The sequence below is a fragment of the Phoca vitulina genome, unplaced genomic scaffold (genome assembly GCF_004348235.1).
Source record: "Phoca vitulina isolate PV1807 unplaced genomic scaffold, GSC_HSeal_1.0 scaffold46, whole genome shotgun sequence".
Taxonomy (NCBI): Eukaryota; Metazoa; Chordata; class Mammalia; order Carnivora; family Phocidae; genus Phoca; species Phoca vitulina.
In genome coordinates this window covers 6696166-6713691 of record NW_022589749.1, presented here as the reverse complement: position 1 = coordinate 6713691, position 17526 = coordinate 6696166, and the positions used below count along the sequence as shown (strand labels likewise).

At 44.9% G+C, this 17526-nt stretch overlaps 1 protein-coding gene across 4 annotated transcripts in view; it reads left to right on the top strand.

Annotated features, from left to right (window-relative positions):
* Nucleotides 1–4627: 4627 nt before the first annotated feature.
* RPH3A (rabphilin 3A) overlaps nt 4628–17526 on the top strand; it is a 253672-nt gene continuing 240773 nt past the window's right edge. The window contains exon 1 of one of the 4 annotated variants that reach the window (XM_032431456.1): nt 4628–4679. Coding sequence is in view for 2 of the 4 variants with exons in the window: in XM_032431452.1 (XP_032287343.1) it covers nt 5032–5172 (141 nt within the window). In the remaining 2 variants the exon portion in view is untranslated. Of the gene's footprint in view, nt 4680–4800; nt 5173–17526 lie in introns of those variants that run through there. The other 3 variants (XM_032431452.1, XM_032431451.1, XM_032431455.1) reach the window with 3 other exon arrangements.

Here is a 17526-nt window from a genome sequence, read left to right as displayed (position 1 = left end):
AGCAGTGCTGGAGGCTGGCGCACACGTGGCTGCAGGTGGCTGGTGAGATGCCCAGACAGCCGTGAGAGCGGCCCCTGCCATCCCTACCGATTCCCTGTCCCAGGGTTGTCCGCTGGTTCAAGGCGCAGGGTGAGGTGTAGTGCTCGGTAATTGCATTGAGCTGGAGACGCTCACTTCCCAATTACTGGACTTTTGAAGTTATTTGATGTGGGAAAAACCTCTGCACTGCTCACCTGCCTCCAAGCTGCAGCAGGAACAGAGAGACAGGCTCAGCCCCAAGACAGACTAAATGCCAGAGTCTCGCCTCTGTCCCTTTTGGTGTCAGCGATTCCCTCCTGGGCACAGCTGGGCCAGGACAGGCACTTCAAAATCATCGTGTTTATTGAAGTGTCATTTATGGGCAGTCGTGCTAAGAACAATCATCTCAACGGTGAAATGATTCACGTGCAACAATGCACCCATTTTAAGTGGACAGTTGGATGAGGTTTGATAGATTTATATACCGGTATAACCACCACTCCAGTAAAGATAAAGAACATTTCCATCACCCCAGAAACTTTCTGCATATCCCTTTGCCCTTAATCACCATCCCCTCAACCCCAGACAGCCACTGACTGATCTGCTTTGTATCACTGTAGATCCCTAGCGGATACAATGTATAATATTTTCTATCTGGCTTCTTTTGCTGGGCAGAATGTTTTTGTTTTTTTTTTTAATTTTATTATGTTATGTTAGTCACCATACAATACATCATTGGTTTTTGATGTGGTGATCCACGATCCATTGTTTTCATATAACACCCAGTGCTCCATGCAGTACGTGCCCTCCTTAATACCCATCACCGGGCTAACCAATCCCCTCCCGCCCCCCCGTCTAAAACCCTGTTTGTTTCTCAGAGTCCATCGTCTCTCATGGTTCATCTCTCCCTCCAATTCCCCCCCCGCCCCATTTTTCCCTTCCTTCTCCTAATGTCCTCCATGTTATTCCTTATGTTCCACAAATAAGTGAAACCATATGATAATTGACTTTCTCTGCTTGACTTATTTCACTTAGCATAATCTCCTCCAGTCCCATCCATGTTGATGTAAAAGTTGGGTATTCATCCTTTCTGATGGCTGAGTAATATTCCATTGTATATATGGACCACATCTTCTTTATCCATTCATCTGTTGAAGGGCATCTCATCTCTTTCCACAGTTTGGCTATTGCGGACATTGCTGCTATGAACATTGGAGTGCATATGGCCCTTCTTTTCACTACATCTGTGTCTTTGGGGTAAATACCCAGTAGTGCAATTGCTGGGTCATAGGGTAGCTCTATTTTTGAATTTTTGAGGAACCTCCACACTGTTTTCCAAAGTGGCTGCACCAACTTGCATTCCCACCAACAGTGTAAGAGGGTTCCCCTTTCTCCACAACCTCTCCAACATTTGTTGTTTCTTTCCCTGTCCATTTTTGCCATTCTAACTGGTGTAAGGTGGTATCTCAGTGTGGTTTTGATTTGGATTTCCCTGATGGCTAATGATGATGAACATTTTTTCATGTGTCTGTTAGCCGTTTGTATGTCTTCTTCAGAGAAGTGTCTTTTCATATCTTCTGCCCACTTTTTGACTTGATTATTTGTTTTTTGGGTGTTGAGTTTGAAAAGTTCTTTATAGATTTTGGATACCATGGGCAGAATGTTTTTGCTATTCATCCATGTTATTGCGTGTGTCAGTAGTTCATTCCCTTTTTGTTGCTAAATAGTATTCCATTCTGTGGATATGCCACAATTTGTTTCTCTATGCACACATCAAGGGACATTTGGGTCACCTCCAGCTTGGGGCTTTGATGAATAAAGCTGCTGTGTGCAAGTCTCTGTGTGGGCATATGTTTTCATTTCTCTTGGGTAAATGCCTAGGAGTGGAATTGCTGGGTTGTGTGATGAGTGTATATCTAGCTTTATAAGAAATTGCCAGACTCTTTTCCAAAGTTGTACCGTTTTGCATTCCTACCAGCAACCTATGAAAGTTCCAGTTGCTCCACATCCTCACAAACACTCGATATTGTCAGTCTTATTAGTTTTACCCATTCTGGTAGGCGGCGTGTAGTGGTATCTCACTGAGGTTTTGATTTGCATTCCCCTGATGACTAATGCTGTTGCACACCTTTTCAGGTGCTTATTGGCCATTTATATACCTTCTTTTGTGAACTGTCTGTTTAGATCTTTTGCCCACATTTTATTGGGTTATTTGCTTATTATTGAATTATAAGACGATATTCCAAAGGCAAGGAATGAAGTTATTCAAAATTCTCAGTGTGATGGGAGGGGTTCCTAGCCTCCCTTTCTCTCTGGGGGTCTGGCCAGGATAACAGGGGTTGGGGGGGCGGCTTTGGTAAAATAAGGTGGAGAGAGATTACTTTAGCATAAAAGCACTCAGGTGGAGGTTAACCCCAAACTTCAGTACTCAAGAGAGTCCCCCAGAGGACTAAACCATAGATTCCCTCAGAGCCCTGCCCAGAGGGTCTGATGGGTAGGTCTGGGGTGGCGCCTAAGAATCTGCATTTCTAACAAGTTCCCAGTTGCCACCGACGCTGCTGGCCTTAGGGACCACACTTGAGTAGCACCTGAGAGATGACTGAGGCTGAAATTAGACCACAGTGATGAGCTCTTACTTCTCCTTCTCCTCCAATTTGTAGTCTCAATAGCTCCCCGTCCTCTGCCCACCCACCCCTCCCACCATGCAGAGTAGTTATATGGCATAGAATGATTGACAACCCACACCGTCAACGTGGAGAGGGTCAAAGGGGTCCAGGGGCCCAAGGAGCCAAGGAAGAGAGGGAAAAGCATCAAGGCAGAGAGCTTTCCCCACTGACTTCGAAGGGGTAGACACACCAGTCACCCTGAAAGTTGGAAACAGAAGCCATGAACTTGTTACACCTGGTGGTGGTGGGGGGAGGTGTTGTCTCCACTGTGTTTACATTCTTTTTTTTTTTTTTTGTGTTTACATTCTTTTGAATGAGTTGTCAACATTTATAAATTGACAGTAATGTCGGATCATAGTTCTGGCTAATGGTTGCAACCAGACTGTTCTAAATGTGCAGGGTACAGTTACGCCATGAGTGACCCTGGCGTTTGGGTTTAAGATCTGTGAAAACATTTTGGGACACTGAGACCTGGAGAGACGCCAAGAACCTTTTAGGGACTATACGTACAGGTGTCTGTGTGCACACATGGTTTTTTTTTTCCCTCAGATATATGTTTATTGGGCCAAAAAACAACCCTAGCCGGAAACTTAACAGTAAAGACATTTTGATTTTGCAAGCAGCTGGTAAGAGGGAATTTACAAACTACAAAGAGTAAAATATAAATAAAGAAGCTAAAAAGAAGAAATGGAAAGGAAGGAACACCTACGGTTGCCAGTAACTTGAGACGGATGAAATAAGAAAGGTTTTCGATTTCAGTTAAACCTTTAGAATTTTTCAGAGTGCTTAAATGAGGAAAAATAAGGAGGTGGGGTGAGTGTGGGAGAGGACACTGACAACGTAGATGAAGCTAAAAATTTAAATTCTTGTTAAACAGTCCCAACAAATTGGCATTCAAAGTGTGCTATTAATAAGTACGCTCCTTTCAAAAAGATGGCTTGGCATAAACGACTCTTTCCCCTTTAAGCTTCCCTTGCCGTGCTCAGACCCTGAGGGCATAAAGCCTTGGTTCCAACCTCAGTTTCTGCTGTGTATTAGCTCTGTGGCCTTGGACAATTTACTAGATCTTTCTTTTTTAAAAATTTTATTTATTTAATTAAGATAGAGAGCCAGCGGGGGGGGGGGGGGGGAGAGGGGGGGGGCAGACCTCTCCCTGAGCAGGGAGCCTGATGGGGGGCTCTATCCCAGGACCCCGGGATCATGACCTGAGCAGAAGGCAGATGCTTAACCAACTGAGCCACCCAAGTGCCCCCTTACTAGACCTTTCTGAGCCTCAGTTTCCTTTTCTGTAAAATGGGGATAATGAAAGCTACTTCTTGGGGAAACTGGACAAAACTCAGCATTAGGTCGTAGGCCAAACTCAAATGGTCTGCAGGCGCTAGGAAGACCTTGTAAAGGAGCAAGTGAGTCTAGTGGAAACTGGGGCTAATCAGAGCAAACACCTCTTTAAAGAGCCCACTGCTTGTGAGCTCCTGCCTCCAGGAAAGTGGGCTCGCTCCGGCCCCAACTTTCTGTTGTTTCAAAGAGTTACTGAAAATCCCCTTGTTTATGCGATCTCTCAGTTTTTAAGCGTTGACAATCAATTCACATTTTCCTAAAACAGCAACTAAACCAAACAGAACGGATTCTGCAGGACACACTTGGCCACCATCCTCTGGTTTACATCACTTGCCTTAAAGAGGAAGGGAATGAGATGGTTTCCATGCTGGAGAGATGTTTTGTTCCGTTTCAGCTTTGGTGCAGGGCGTCATGCTGGATGCAAGCGGACCCTAATACCGGCTAACACTACCCAATCCCTACTGTGTGCCAGACACTGTTCCGGGCGCTTCGCCTAAAACAATTCATGTGATACCCCCAGCAACAACGCTATTTCATTTGGGTCACAAAGGGGTTAAATAAACCAGGGGAAAGTCCATTTTCAGCCCCATTTAAGTCACCACGGATTAAAAACTGCAGGTTGGAGCCGGCAGTTCCTTTGGAGACTTAGAGACGAAGGTTGATTCCGCGGACCCAGCCCCCTGCCCTGTGATTTTCCTTTGAGGCCCCTTAGGACAGGGAGGAGGGTTCCCGGTAGAGGGACAGCAAGCGCGCATCCTCCGGGGCCGGCCCAGGACCACTGTGTATTTGGGGATCAGCAACATGAGTGAATGCCTGAATGGGGAGGGAGGAACGTGCGGATGGGTCCTGCCAGAAACCCAACTGCAGGGACAACTAACTTTTCCTGGCGGAGGAGGGAGAGGGGGCGGTGGTCTTCCCCACCCTCAGGCTTGGCTCGGGAACCCTTTATGACTTCCCGCGGGGCGGCGGCTCCCACCTCTGAGGGCAGAGCGCGCGCGCGCATGTGTGTATGTGTGCGTGTGTGTGGGGAGGACTTGGTGATCGAGGGTCACGCGCAGGTGGCTTTGTCGTGGTGGTGGGGGCGGCCGCAGAGGCGCTGCCGCTGGAGGCAGAGGAGGAGGGACAGCCGGCCCACCATCGCTGCGGGCGGGTAAGGTGGGCACGCCGGGGGGGCTGCGGGGAGGGGAAGGGGGCGGGCCGCCGCGGCTCTCGCCTCCCGGAGCCGCCGCCTGCACGGGGTGGGGGGGTCGTGGGGGGCCCTCTGGGCCGGGGAGGGGGACGCAGGACGCCGTCCGCGGGAATGGGGCTGCTGGAGCTGGAGGATGCGCTAGAACTGGGGGTGGGGCGACGACGGAATTGGACGGCCAGGAGAAGGCACGCGACCCGCGGGTCCCCTGGCTTTTGGAGGGGCGGGTCCCTGCAAGGGTGTGCGGAGTGGCTGCGTCCGCTCGCGGAAAACAGGTGGTCGCCGGGTGCTATTGGTCCCTCGGGGCGCAGCGGCCTGTCACCGACCGCAGCAGTGTCCCTCTTCCCCAGGCTGGCAGGGGGTTAACACCTCGCTGGGGGAGCCACAGGGTGTCGGGTGTGCGTCTAACCTGCGGTCCCAGGGCTTGCCTCGCCACTGTGCTGTGCTGAGCGGATGGACCACGGGGCCAACTGGAGACCCACCAGGGACACTCATGGTTGCTAGGCAGGATTGTGCGCCCAGTGTGGCCAGATCGGCCAAATTCCTGGGAAGCCAGAAAGTGAGACATTTATGTAAAATCACCTTTGGATTTTGGCAATTAACTTGAAAATACTTTTTGTAATGAAAAGTTTTGACCCTACATGAAAACCAGGAATATACGAGCCTGGTGGGAATATGATGAGCTGGAGAACACATGCCCCATCTACAGGGAGCAGCTACCATTCAGCTCCGGGCAATCATTACCATGAGAAATTACAGGCTCAGTGTTACTGTATTTTTTGGAACAGAAGTTGGTAATCTAAATTTTTACATGAAATCTTCCAATATTTAAAAATATATAAAAAAAATTTACCTGGTTTATCTACTAGTTCTTAACCTTTGCTCATCACAACTTCCTTTGATAATCTGATCAAAGCTATAGAACCTGGGAAATTTATTTTGTATATAATTTCATAGAGGGCCTCCATCAATTCCACTGTGTGCCTGTTCATCAGAACCAACACCTGCTCTGCCAGTTATACTTTTTTTTTTTTAAAGATTTTTATTTATTTATTTGACAGAGAGAGAGAGAGCACAAGCAGGGGGAGTAGGAGAGGCAGAAGCAGGCTCCCCGCTGAGCAGGGAGCCCCTCGGGGTGGGGGGGGGCTAGATCCCAGGACCCTGGGATCATGACCTGAGCTGAAGGCAGTGGCTTAACTGGCTGAGCCACCCCCGCGCCCCCGTTACACTTTCCAAGAGAGGATCTGATTGGCTGGATTTACCATCATCAAATATGCAGCACTTCTATTGGATAGAGTTTCATTCATGGTCTCCCTCTCATGTTGTGATTGGTTGTCTTTAGCGTGGCACTGATTCTGTGTCCAGTCAGGTGTGGCTGGTGGCTGCAGGGCTGGATGTACCCAAGACATGGGCTCCCGGCCCCATAACTTTCAGGACAAAGTATCTCAGGAGTTACTTTTCTCAGAAGTAGCCGTGGGCATCCAGATCCTTTGAACTTCATGGGTTGCTCTCCAGGATGCCTCCTCACTGACATTTCTCCCATCCCCCCCCCCCATTCTCTTTCCATTTGGAAAACCCTTTCCTTCCCTCCCTTTCATCTTTATATTAAAAAAAGTCTGGTAAAGTAGTTACTTTTAGTTTTTATGATCTCATTTAAAAAATTAGTCTATCAAAGTAGTTCAAGTACACAGTTTAAAAAAGTCAGATTATAACATATTTATAACAACATGTTAGTTTCCTTTTTTAAAAAAGATTTTATTTATCTATTTGACAGAGAGACACAGAGAGAGAGGGAACACAAGCAGGGGGAGTGGTAGAGGGAGAAGCAGGCTTCCTGCTGAGCAGGGAGCCTGATGCGGGGCTCAATCCCAGGACCCTGGGATCATGACCTGAGCTGAAGGCAGATGCTTAAAGACTGAGCCACCCAGGTGCCCAAAATATTAGTTTCCTATTCCTCTCCTAGTCCATCCCTAGAGACAAGTATTTTCAACTCCTTTAGCTGATTCTTAGGGCATTTCTCCATCTTCATATTTCTATTCTTGATTTTGGCATGTAGTTCTAGGTATTTCATTCCCTCACTCATTAATCAACCAATCAATTAATTAAACACATATACAGAAAACACCTACTAAGGGCTAGGGCCCCATGCTGCTATTGATAGAGGGATGAGCAAAACCAGATTCAGTCCCTCCTTTATGGAATTCTTCACTAGTAGAGGGGTTGATCTGTGATTCATCAATGAATCACACAATCATATGTAAAATGGCACCTGCTGTAAGGGAACCCAGGAAAAGTACATTGCACCATGAGAGAGCATAAAGGGGAATTGACATGGTCAAGGAAATCAGCAAATGCTTCCATGAAGAAAGTTGATTGAACTGAGATCTAAAAAGTGAGCAGACATAAAAGCCCTGGGAGAGGGATGCCTGGGTGGCTCAGTCAGTTGGGCATCTGCCTTCAGCTCAGGTCATGATCCCAGGGTCCTGGGATTGAACCCACATCGGACTCCTTGCTCACTGGGGAAACCTGTTTCTCCCTCTGCCTGCCGCTCCCCCCTGCTTGTGCTCTCTCTCTTTCTCTGACCTGGGTCATGGGTTCAAATCTTCTCTCCCCAACTCATTAGCTGTTTGCTCTCAGGTAAGACACCTAACTTCTGAGTCTCAGTTTTCTTACCTAAAAAAATGCTGTTCCTAAAAGGTAGAGGGTTTGGTGATGAGCATGAAGTGACATAATTCTTGTAAAGTTTTGCTCAGTGCCTGTCACACAATAAGTGGTCAAAAAAGCTCATTGATATTATCATTATATCATTTTTTCCTTTACTGTATAAATATCAGGTGATGGGGCACATCTAGGCTGAATCCTGAGGTTGCGAAGGCTAGCAAAGTCTGGGGGACAAACAGAACTTTGGTTTGAGCTGATGATCATGTCTGATATCTTCAGATCATGGCAGAGAGAGAACACACGGGGTTTGAAAGTCACCCTGAGCTTGGTGTTTTCCTGGTCTGCAGCCATTAGCCTTGATTACATGAAGTGCTTCAGAGCTGGGTGGAATCTCTCTCTCGCTCCCTGTTAGGACTGTCTGGGCAGGAGGCAGAGAATGAATGCTTTTGGGGCAGGCATGCCTAGAATGCACCGTCCAGGGCTCAGAATCCTGGGCGTCTAGCCTTCAGCCAGAGAGTTGTGTTGGTCATTCTCTTTCTGTCTTGCCTGGGATTCTAACAACCCACTTTATTTTGACCTTGTCCCTGACCTTGGTGGACACCCTGAACCCAGGTGACCAGTTGTTTATGGTTTGTTACAACAATGATGATTTTGATATAATGTGGACATTAAAGCTGCAGGAAGACTAGCATCCCTCTCTCTCTATCTCTCTCTTTTGTTTCCCCTTCCTCTCTCCACCCCTCTCTCTCTCTCTTCCTCTCTGCTTCACGCTATCTCTGTCTGCAGTTTGTCTTCCTGTCTGTCTCTGCTTCTGTCTGTCTTCCTTTCAACCTCCATAATTATTATTAATTTTTATCTCTTTGCCTCTCTCTATGTCTCTTTGCTGTCCATGTCCCAATCTCTCGTCTTTATTTCTCTCTGCTCATCCCTCCATTTCTCTCTGGACTTAACATTAAATTCTTTCTCTTGATCTCTTGGTCTCTTTCTGCCTCCCCTCCCCACCCCCCACATCTCTCCCATCTCCTGAGCCCTTCTTTAACTTTTTTAAAAAATTAATTAATGTATTTTAGAGAGAGAGAGTGAGCATTAGGGGCGGAGGGAGAGGGAGAGAGAAACTCAAGCAGACTCTGCGCTCAGTGCAGAGCCCGACACGGGGCTCAATCCCAAGACCCTGAGGTCATGACCTGAGCTGGAACCAAGCAAGAGTCAGATGCTTAACTGACTGCAGCCCCACAGGTGTCCCGCCTTCTTTAACATTCTGTGATTTTATGGAAATAGTCTAGCCCCCTCAATGAGACCATTTGTAACCAAGGATTTAGCTAACATCATTTTTGTATTTTGTGTATGAGGGCAGTGGGGGAAGTTAGCTGCTTTTCACTTTGATATAGTTTAGTCAAGAAAGCCTTTTTATTAGCAAATTTGTGCAGATTGGTCCACAGGATGTAAGATGTGACTAAAATATTAAATTCCCACACTGTCAAAGCACTAATGGATTGGGAAGGTAAATTATAGAGGCATGTTCTCCCACAGGAGTTTGGCTGACATTTAAAATTAATTTTTCTTAATTCTGTGGCCGCTGCATTACACACTGGTTTTAAGGGAAAACATTCAAATCCAAGTTCTTGGTGAGTACCCTAAGAGAGGAGAACAGTAGTAATTAAATTAAAAGTGCAGAAATTGTTCTTTGGTTACTTCCTGCAAGTTTTCTTACCTTGGGGAACATCTGCAAGAGGAAATGTTTTGCAGTCTTGACAAAATTAAGAGTATCAGCTTTTATGGAAATGAGCAGATCCACAGATAAAATGGAAAAAAAAAAAACTCCGACTATACATAGCTTGGGAAGAGTTTTAAGATTTTCCTTCCTCCCTTCCTTCCTTTCTTTCCTTTTCCTTTCTGTGTAGTATTCCTCCTGTCTATATTATGCCTGGGTCAGTAGCCTGCTGTGCTTGAACCTGAACTGATATTCAAGACACCTGAGTTCAATCCCAGCCTTGCTGCTCACCAGCTGTGTGACCTTGGGAAAGTTAGTCAGCTTCTCTGGGCTTCAGTGTCCTCTTGTGTTGAGTGAGACGTTTTTGAAGTAGATGGCCACTAATATTTTTTCCAGGTCTAAAATTCTCTGACACACATGCCGACAAATGTTTAATTTTTAATATGCATTTTTGCCCCTGTTATGAAGAGGAAAAAATCATTAAACACTAATAAAAAAAGGAACAAATGGAAACTATCCATATTCCTACCACCCAAAGAGCACTGTGAACAATTTGATGCATATCCTTTCAGTCTTTTTTTGATACATAGTTTTAATATCTGGGTTGTTTATATTATGTGTAACACTTGTGTATCCTCTTCTTTTCAGTTAGAATTTCCTCCTTGAGCATGTCTCTCTCTGTCCTTCTGTCTTTATGAACATTTTTAATGGGTACATAGTATTTCATCCAGCACCTGGATTTCCATAACCATTCCCTGGTTGCTAAGCATTTTGGTTGATGTCAGCTTTTCTCTTTTATGGCTATTTTAGCCAGATTTGTCTAAGGCTTCTCTGCATTGTTTTAGAGCTTGAACAGAGAACTGAGGTCCAGCTTCATAGAGACCCCCCCTTCATGCAGGCCCACTGGATGAATCTGGACAGCAGATACATTTTGTTCAACCTAAAGAGGGTTTTAATAATTAATTTTACTTAACTCCCACATTGAAAAAAAATCTACAATCTCACACAAAAATCCAGAGTAGCAATATGCAGGTGGTGTTGAGGGGCAATTGTCCCTCTTGGTGGGCACGGTCTCCTTGTTTCCCCAGCCCCATGAGACCACCTCCTCTCATTTAGTCGTCCTTGTGGGCATTTGAATTTGAGTCCTCTGGTCAGTTGATCGTGTTTGAGCTGAAGCCTGGTGCCAGTCAAGCACAGGCTGTGATGTGCTGAACTTTTCACTCTCTGAGCAGGACCCAGTAAATACATTCTGGGCATTGTGCCACGTCAGGCTGTTTTTTACAGGTGCTGTGGGAATTGTGTGGCCGAATTTCTGTGCTCTGCATTGTTTTGGTGGTTTGTGCCTAGAGAAACGAAATCATTGCTCAGATGCTGCCGGGATGCAGGGACGGGTAGGTTTTGAGAATTCAGGTCTATGATAGACCGTGATTTATTTCTTTTTATCTATAATTTTATGTGTGCGTCTGCTGCTTTCTGAAGTCTTCATTCAGGAGCTTTAGCCAGGTCATCTGCAATCAGACCCTTCCTGGCACATACTGCAATTGTAATTACATCCTTATTTGTGTGCTTATTTGTGTGTGTCTCCACTGGGGCAGAGATAGTGATGCTCATCAGATACTCCGTGTGCTCTGCTGCATTCCCACCCGCCTTGCAGTGAAGTGGAGCCATGTGATCGGTGCTGGCCAATGAGCTATGAGCAGAGGGGTGTGGGGCACCTCCAGGTTTAAGTGCAGGAAAAGCTGTGAGTTCTCTGTGTGTCTTGCTATGTGGTGTGGAATGTGAAGGCCTCATGATCAAAATGGAAAATCAGACTATCGTTTCAGCCTGCATTTCTGAGTTACTTGGACCTGCAGCAGACTCTCTGTGAGTGAAGAGTAAACTTCTGTTGTGTGAAGCCACTGAGATTTTGGTGTGTTTGTTACTGCAGCATAACCTAGCTTAAACTGACTGATACATCCTCTTAGACTTGATGAGTAGGGACTACACGTCCATGTCTACAAAAGCTTCTGACAGCCAGCCAGTGTTCAATAAATATTATAATGGATAAAGAAACAAATACAAGTTGTGTTTTTTAGACTATACATATACACAACTCTTCTTCCTCCTGGGATGGCATGTTAGCTTAGAAAGACACCCTCCTGCGGAAGAAAAGGAGAACTAACATTTATTGAGTACCATCTATTTTGTCATTTGTGATCCATATTTAAAGATGAGGAAAAAGAGGCCCATGCAGATTAGGCAGTTTGCCCAGGGTCATAGAGCTGTTTAATACATGGTTCTGCCAAAATGTCTCCTATCCATCTTTTCAGTTGTCTTCAGGTTTTGACTTTAATGCCTTCCCTGATCACCAGGCTAGATTACTTCTCACTGTTATATGTTCTCCTTACTGCTGGAACTTCCCTGTATGATACTGTCACTTCCCACTAGACTTCCAGTGCTCTGAGGGTAGGTACTGTGTCTGTTGTGCTCAGTCCTATATCTCCAGCACCTATATACTGCCTGGCAAATAGGAAGTACTAAATAGATGTTTGTTCAATGAATTAAAGGGAGGCAGAAAACCTAGACTTTTGTTCTGGTACCACCATTCATCAGTGGTGTCATCTTGGACAAGTCATTTTACCTCTGTGAATTCCAGTGCTCCTGTTTATACAAGGAAGGTGTTTGGCTTCCATAAATATTTCATTCATAAATTACCCTCTTACTCCTTCTCAGGGTCTCACTTTGGGTACTTTCTCATCCTTTTAATTCCATTTCTATTCCTGGAGTGACTGACAGAGCTGGGATTTGAACCCAGGCAGTCTAAACAGTTCATGAGAGGGGCTCCTGACTGGCTCAGGCAGTGGAGTGTGCACCTCTTGAGTTGTGAGTTCGAGCCCCATGTCAGGTGTAGAGATTACTTAAAAATAAAATCTTAAACAAACCCAAAAAACAGCCCATGATTTTAACTGCCTATTCCACCCATCTATTGCCCCACCTGTCCTTCTGTTTACCCATCGTTACTCATCCATCCACTCATACGGTCACTCATCCATCCATATATCCTACCATCTCTCCAAGCATCCATCCAAACATCCATCCCTCCATGCATGCATGCATCTGTTTATTCATCCAGGGATTTCCTTTTTTAAAAAGATTTTTGTTTTTATTTGTTTGACAGAGAGAGAGAGAGAGAGAGAGAGAGAGAGAGACAGCGAGAGAGGGAACACAAGCAGGGGGAGTGGGAGAGGGAGAAGCAGGCTTCCTGCAGAGCAGGGAGCCTGATGCGTGGCTCCATCCCAGGACCCTGGGATCATGACCTGAGCCGAAGGCAGACGCTTAATGACTGAGCCACCCAGGTGCCCCCATCCAGGGATTTTCTGTCCAAATACCTATATATTCTTCAACAAGTACTTTTGGAGTGAATACTATATGCCAGGCCCTGTGCTGGGGTACTGGGGTCCAACAGGAACAAAACCAACTCAGTTTCTACCTTCCCAGAGTCTCAGTTTCATGAGTATAGGGAGGTTTCACCTGTGCTGCTGTTAATGTGGGGTATTGAAATAATGCCCAGTGTGTGAGCTGGCACTCTTCAGCTGATTTTATTGTATTGGTTTTTGTATCCTCATGGATAATATAGGGCTCTGTTGTTATTATTACATGTAAATACATTAGTTAATTAGCCAGTGTTTATTGAGCACTTACTATATGCCAGGCACTATGTTAGGTGCACACAAGACCCAACTTGTTCCACAGCTCTAGAGGGCATCACTTACATTGTGTTCTATTTGATCCTAGAGTTGTACAGGATAATGGGACCTTGCATTTGTCACTGTCTTAAAGGAGTCCACAGCCTAGTACAATGATTAAGAGCTTGAGTTCTGAATCTGGACAGCCTGGCTTTGAGTGTCATTTCTGCCACTTATTGGCTAGGCAATTTTGTCAAATCACTTCACCTCTCTGTGCTTCAGTTTCCTTGCCTATAAAATAGGGATAGTAATAGTCAATTTATAGATTGTTATATGGCAAAGAGTTATTTTTTTTTTTTTTAAAGATTTTATTTATTTATTTGACAGAGAGAGACACAGCGAGAGAAGGAACACAAGCAGGGGGAGTGGGAGAGGGAGAAGCAGGCTTCCCGCGGAGCAGGGAGCCCGATGCGGGGCTCGATCCCAGGACCCTGGGATCATGACCTGAGCCGAAGGCAGACGCTTAACGACTGAGCCACCCAGGCGCCCCTATGGCAAAGAGTTATTTAATGCAAAAGCTCTCAGAATAGTACCTAGCACATACTAAGTGCTCAATAAAAGACTAATGAACAGCTTAGATATATCTGCACTTGGTGGCTTTAACACTTTTTCAGATAGGGAAACTGAGTTAGGGGCATGACCTAGCCAAACCTGACATGATCAGCCAATCCCAGAGTCTATGATAAATGGGTTAGTGACTATTCATTGATCTAAAGGGTATGTGGTTCATGTAGCAAGGTACCTACCCAAGCTGATATAAACCAGTTATAATAAAGTGTGACTCCATTTTGATGTTTGACCACCAACAGCTTTCAAGATCTCTCCCTTCCCCTTTTCCCTTTGCCCCATATCTGGTCAAGCCAGTAAGAAATCCCATGTGTACAGGAACTCCTTTGGTGCCATGTGTACAGGAACCTTCATCCAGCTCTATTCCCTAACCACAATAAAACAAAAGTCTCATCCCTCTCTTTGGTCAAGACATTCCAGATCAGCTTGAGTGCCTGCCCTGTTATCACCAGAAAATTTCATTACATGAGTTAATAAATCTTAACATACCCTCTTGGTGCCTGTGTGGCATCATCAATCTTGACATCCAAACCAACTTTGGGTAGGGTGTTGATTCCACCTTCCATGGGGCAACCATAAAATGCTAATGTTAACAGAGTGAATTTGGAGAAACCAAATATAATGGAGATACTAATTGATCTGAAGGAAATGACCCAGAAATTCCACTTCTCTGATGCTACTGGAGAACATACATACACCTGTGTGAGAGGAACAGCTCAATCAACCATGGTACATCCTGGCATGGGCTACTTGGCAGTCATTAAAAAAAATTAAGTAGGGTGGTTAAGTACAGAGAAGGGTAGATTCTCACAACATATCATTGAGTGAGAAAAGCAAGATGAAGACTATGTTAAGTATGTCTGTGTTCTTTTTAGAATTAATTTTTGTGTATGGTGTGAGGTAGGGAATCAAGGTGTTTCTTTTTTTGTCCATATGAATATCCAGTTGATCCAACATCATTTATTCAAATGATCCTTTTGTACAACAGCAATGCCTTTATTGTAAATCAGATGACTGTCTATGTGTGGTTCTGCTCTAGGACTTTATTTTGTGCCATTCATCTATTTGTCTATCATGTGCCAAAACCACAAAACCCTAATAACTATAGCTTTAAGTAAGACTTGAAATCTGCTGGTATAAGTTTTCTCTTCCTCCTTCTCTTTCTTCTATATTGCTTGCTTTTTGTTAGGTTCTTTGCATTTCCATATAAATTTTAGAATTGGCTTACAAATTTCAATGAAAGAAACCTAGTAGATTTTGATTGGGATTCCAGTGAATCCATAGGTCATTTTGGGGAGAACTAAAATCTCAAGAATTCATTGACATGGGACATTTCTCCATTTATGTGAATGTTCTTTAACTTCTGTCTTCAATGTCTATAGTTCTCAGTGTAGAAGTCTTGCTTATCTTTTGTTAAAGTTGTTCCCAGATTTAAAATATTTTTTGATTGTATGGTAAATGACATTTTATTTAATTTATTTAATTTATTTACTTTAATTTATTTAATTTAATTTATTTATTATTTATTTACTTTTTAAGTAGACTCCATAACCAACATGGGGCTTGAACTCACATCCCCAAGATCAAGAGCTGCATGCTCCACTGGCTGAGCCAGCCAGGTGCCCCAATGATATTGCATTTTAAATTTCCTTTTTCTATTGTTCGGAGCTGATGGGTACAGCATGTGTGTGCCGGGCTAAGATTGCCTGTTCGCGTGTATGTGTCTGTAACTCTGTGGAAGGTAGCAGGACCAGGCAGGGGAAACAAGAAAGGAGGATTGGTCTTCTCCTACTCCCGCCCCAGAATAAAGTGTATTCTCCAGTTCCAGTGGCAGGCGGGAGAGAGACTGTTCCTAGACCTACAAGCAAGAGAACCTGCTTGGACATCAGATAAATTCCTAGAATGGAGGGGCTCAATATTATGATCGCCCAACTGACTCTTGGATTGCAGGACAACCTAATGTCTATCTTCAGCTGGGGCCCCCCAGGAGCAGACCCAGAGACAAGGGTCTGAGTGCAAGGACTTCATTTGGCAGGTGATTCCATGAAGCACTCATCCAATTCCATGGAGACAGAGAAGGGCAGTAAGCTGTAGTATTTTGCTGAGGGCCAGCTAGGCTCAGTCTTGCTTGGGGCCCTGGCAGGCTGTGAAGCACATGCTTACAAGTTGCTCATGGTAAACAAAGTTGTGTGGTTGAGGAAGCACTTATCCCTTACTCACACTAGCCATCGGCTGAGGCTTCTTCTAGGGGTGTTGTCTTGTTTTCTCGTTGACGCTTCTGACCTGCTATACATCCTGGATTAACCTGCTGGATTAATCTGGCAAAGAATCACAGGTATTTATAGAATTTATCAACTCAGTGTGCAAGGGATGGTGAAAGGGACAGCAACAGTGTACAGTATGGCTTCCTGTATAGATTTGTAAACAAGAAGACATGTGCTGAGTAGAGAAGATGAGTTTATTCCCCTGAGCACTTCTGATTCTCAACAGTCAGTAAATTGGCAGCCTGATTTATGCATTGCTCTCTTGTGAGTTAGGCTGGTAGGAGTTAAGAGAGATGGCCCCTTCGTGGGAGTACTTGGCAAAGTTGAATTTCTTAGACCAAGTTTGGAAGCTGAAAAGTGAAAAGTTGCACCAGACAGGGACCATGACTAAGCAAAGTGGGCAGGAGGAGGGGAAAATGCATAAGAAGTGCTTGGCATGGTGCTTTGCAGGTAGTGAATTCTCAATAACAGTTATGTACAGAATGGCAGGCAATAGCAACTATTTCAAGGGACAGTTTTTTTTTTTTTTTTTAAAGATTTTATTTATTTATTTGAGAGAGAGAGAATGAGAGACAGAGAGCATGAGAGGGAGGAAGGTCAGAGGGAGAAGCAGACTCCCTGCCGAGCAGGGAACCCGATGCGGGACTCGATCCCGGGACTCCAGGATCATGACCTGAGCTGAAGGCAGTCACCTAACCAACTGAGCCACCCAGGCGCCCCTCAAGGGACAGTTTTAAGGAGGGAGTGGAACCGAGCGTAACTGACTGACAGGATGCCAAAAAGATTCAAAACTAACCAGGAGGAGGTTATGAAAGACGTCTCCATGCCTAACGCTGGCCTCTTGTGTAGACCTTGTAATTAGGGTGACAAGCATTTTCTATTAATTGCGGTGATAGCGGGTTCTTAGAGGTGAGGTTAATTGGTAATATGGGTGTGTAACATCTTCCCCTCGGATATTTTAGATGCCAGTAATTAACCTCTTTGTTCAGGGGACAACCATTCATCATTTGTCTTCTTGGCATTCTGCCGTCAGCTCTTTCCTCATCTCCTGCTGCATTGGTTTTGACACATTAGCAGGGCTGACGTGGAGGAATACAAAAGTGAGTCATAGAGTCCCTGTAGCAAGACAAAGTGGACTTTCTGTTCACGTGGCCTGGATGAGAACTGCTTTATCCAGCGGGGGCCGTGAGGTCCAGTGCTGGGCGCATACAGCCTTACAAGGGCCAATGGGAATGATTGTACCTGCAAAAGAAGTGTGGCCTCTGAAATATGAAAAGAAAACCATGCAAGTGAAAAACATTTAAAATTTTACTTTTTTAGCTTTACTGAGGTATGATTGACAAGTGAAAATTGTATATATTTAGGTTGTACAACATTTTTTCAAAAGGTG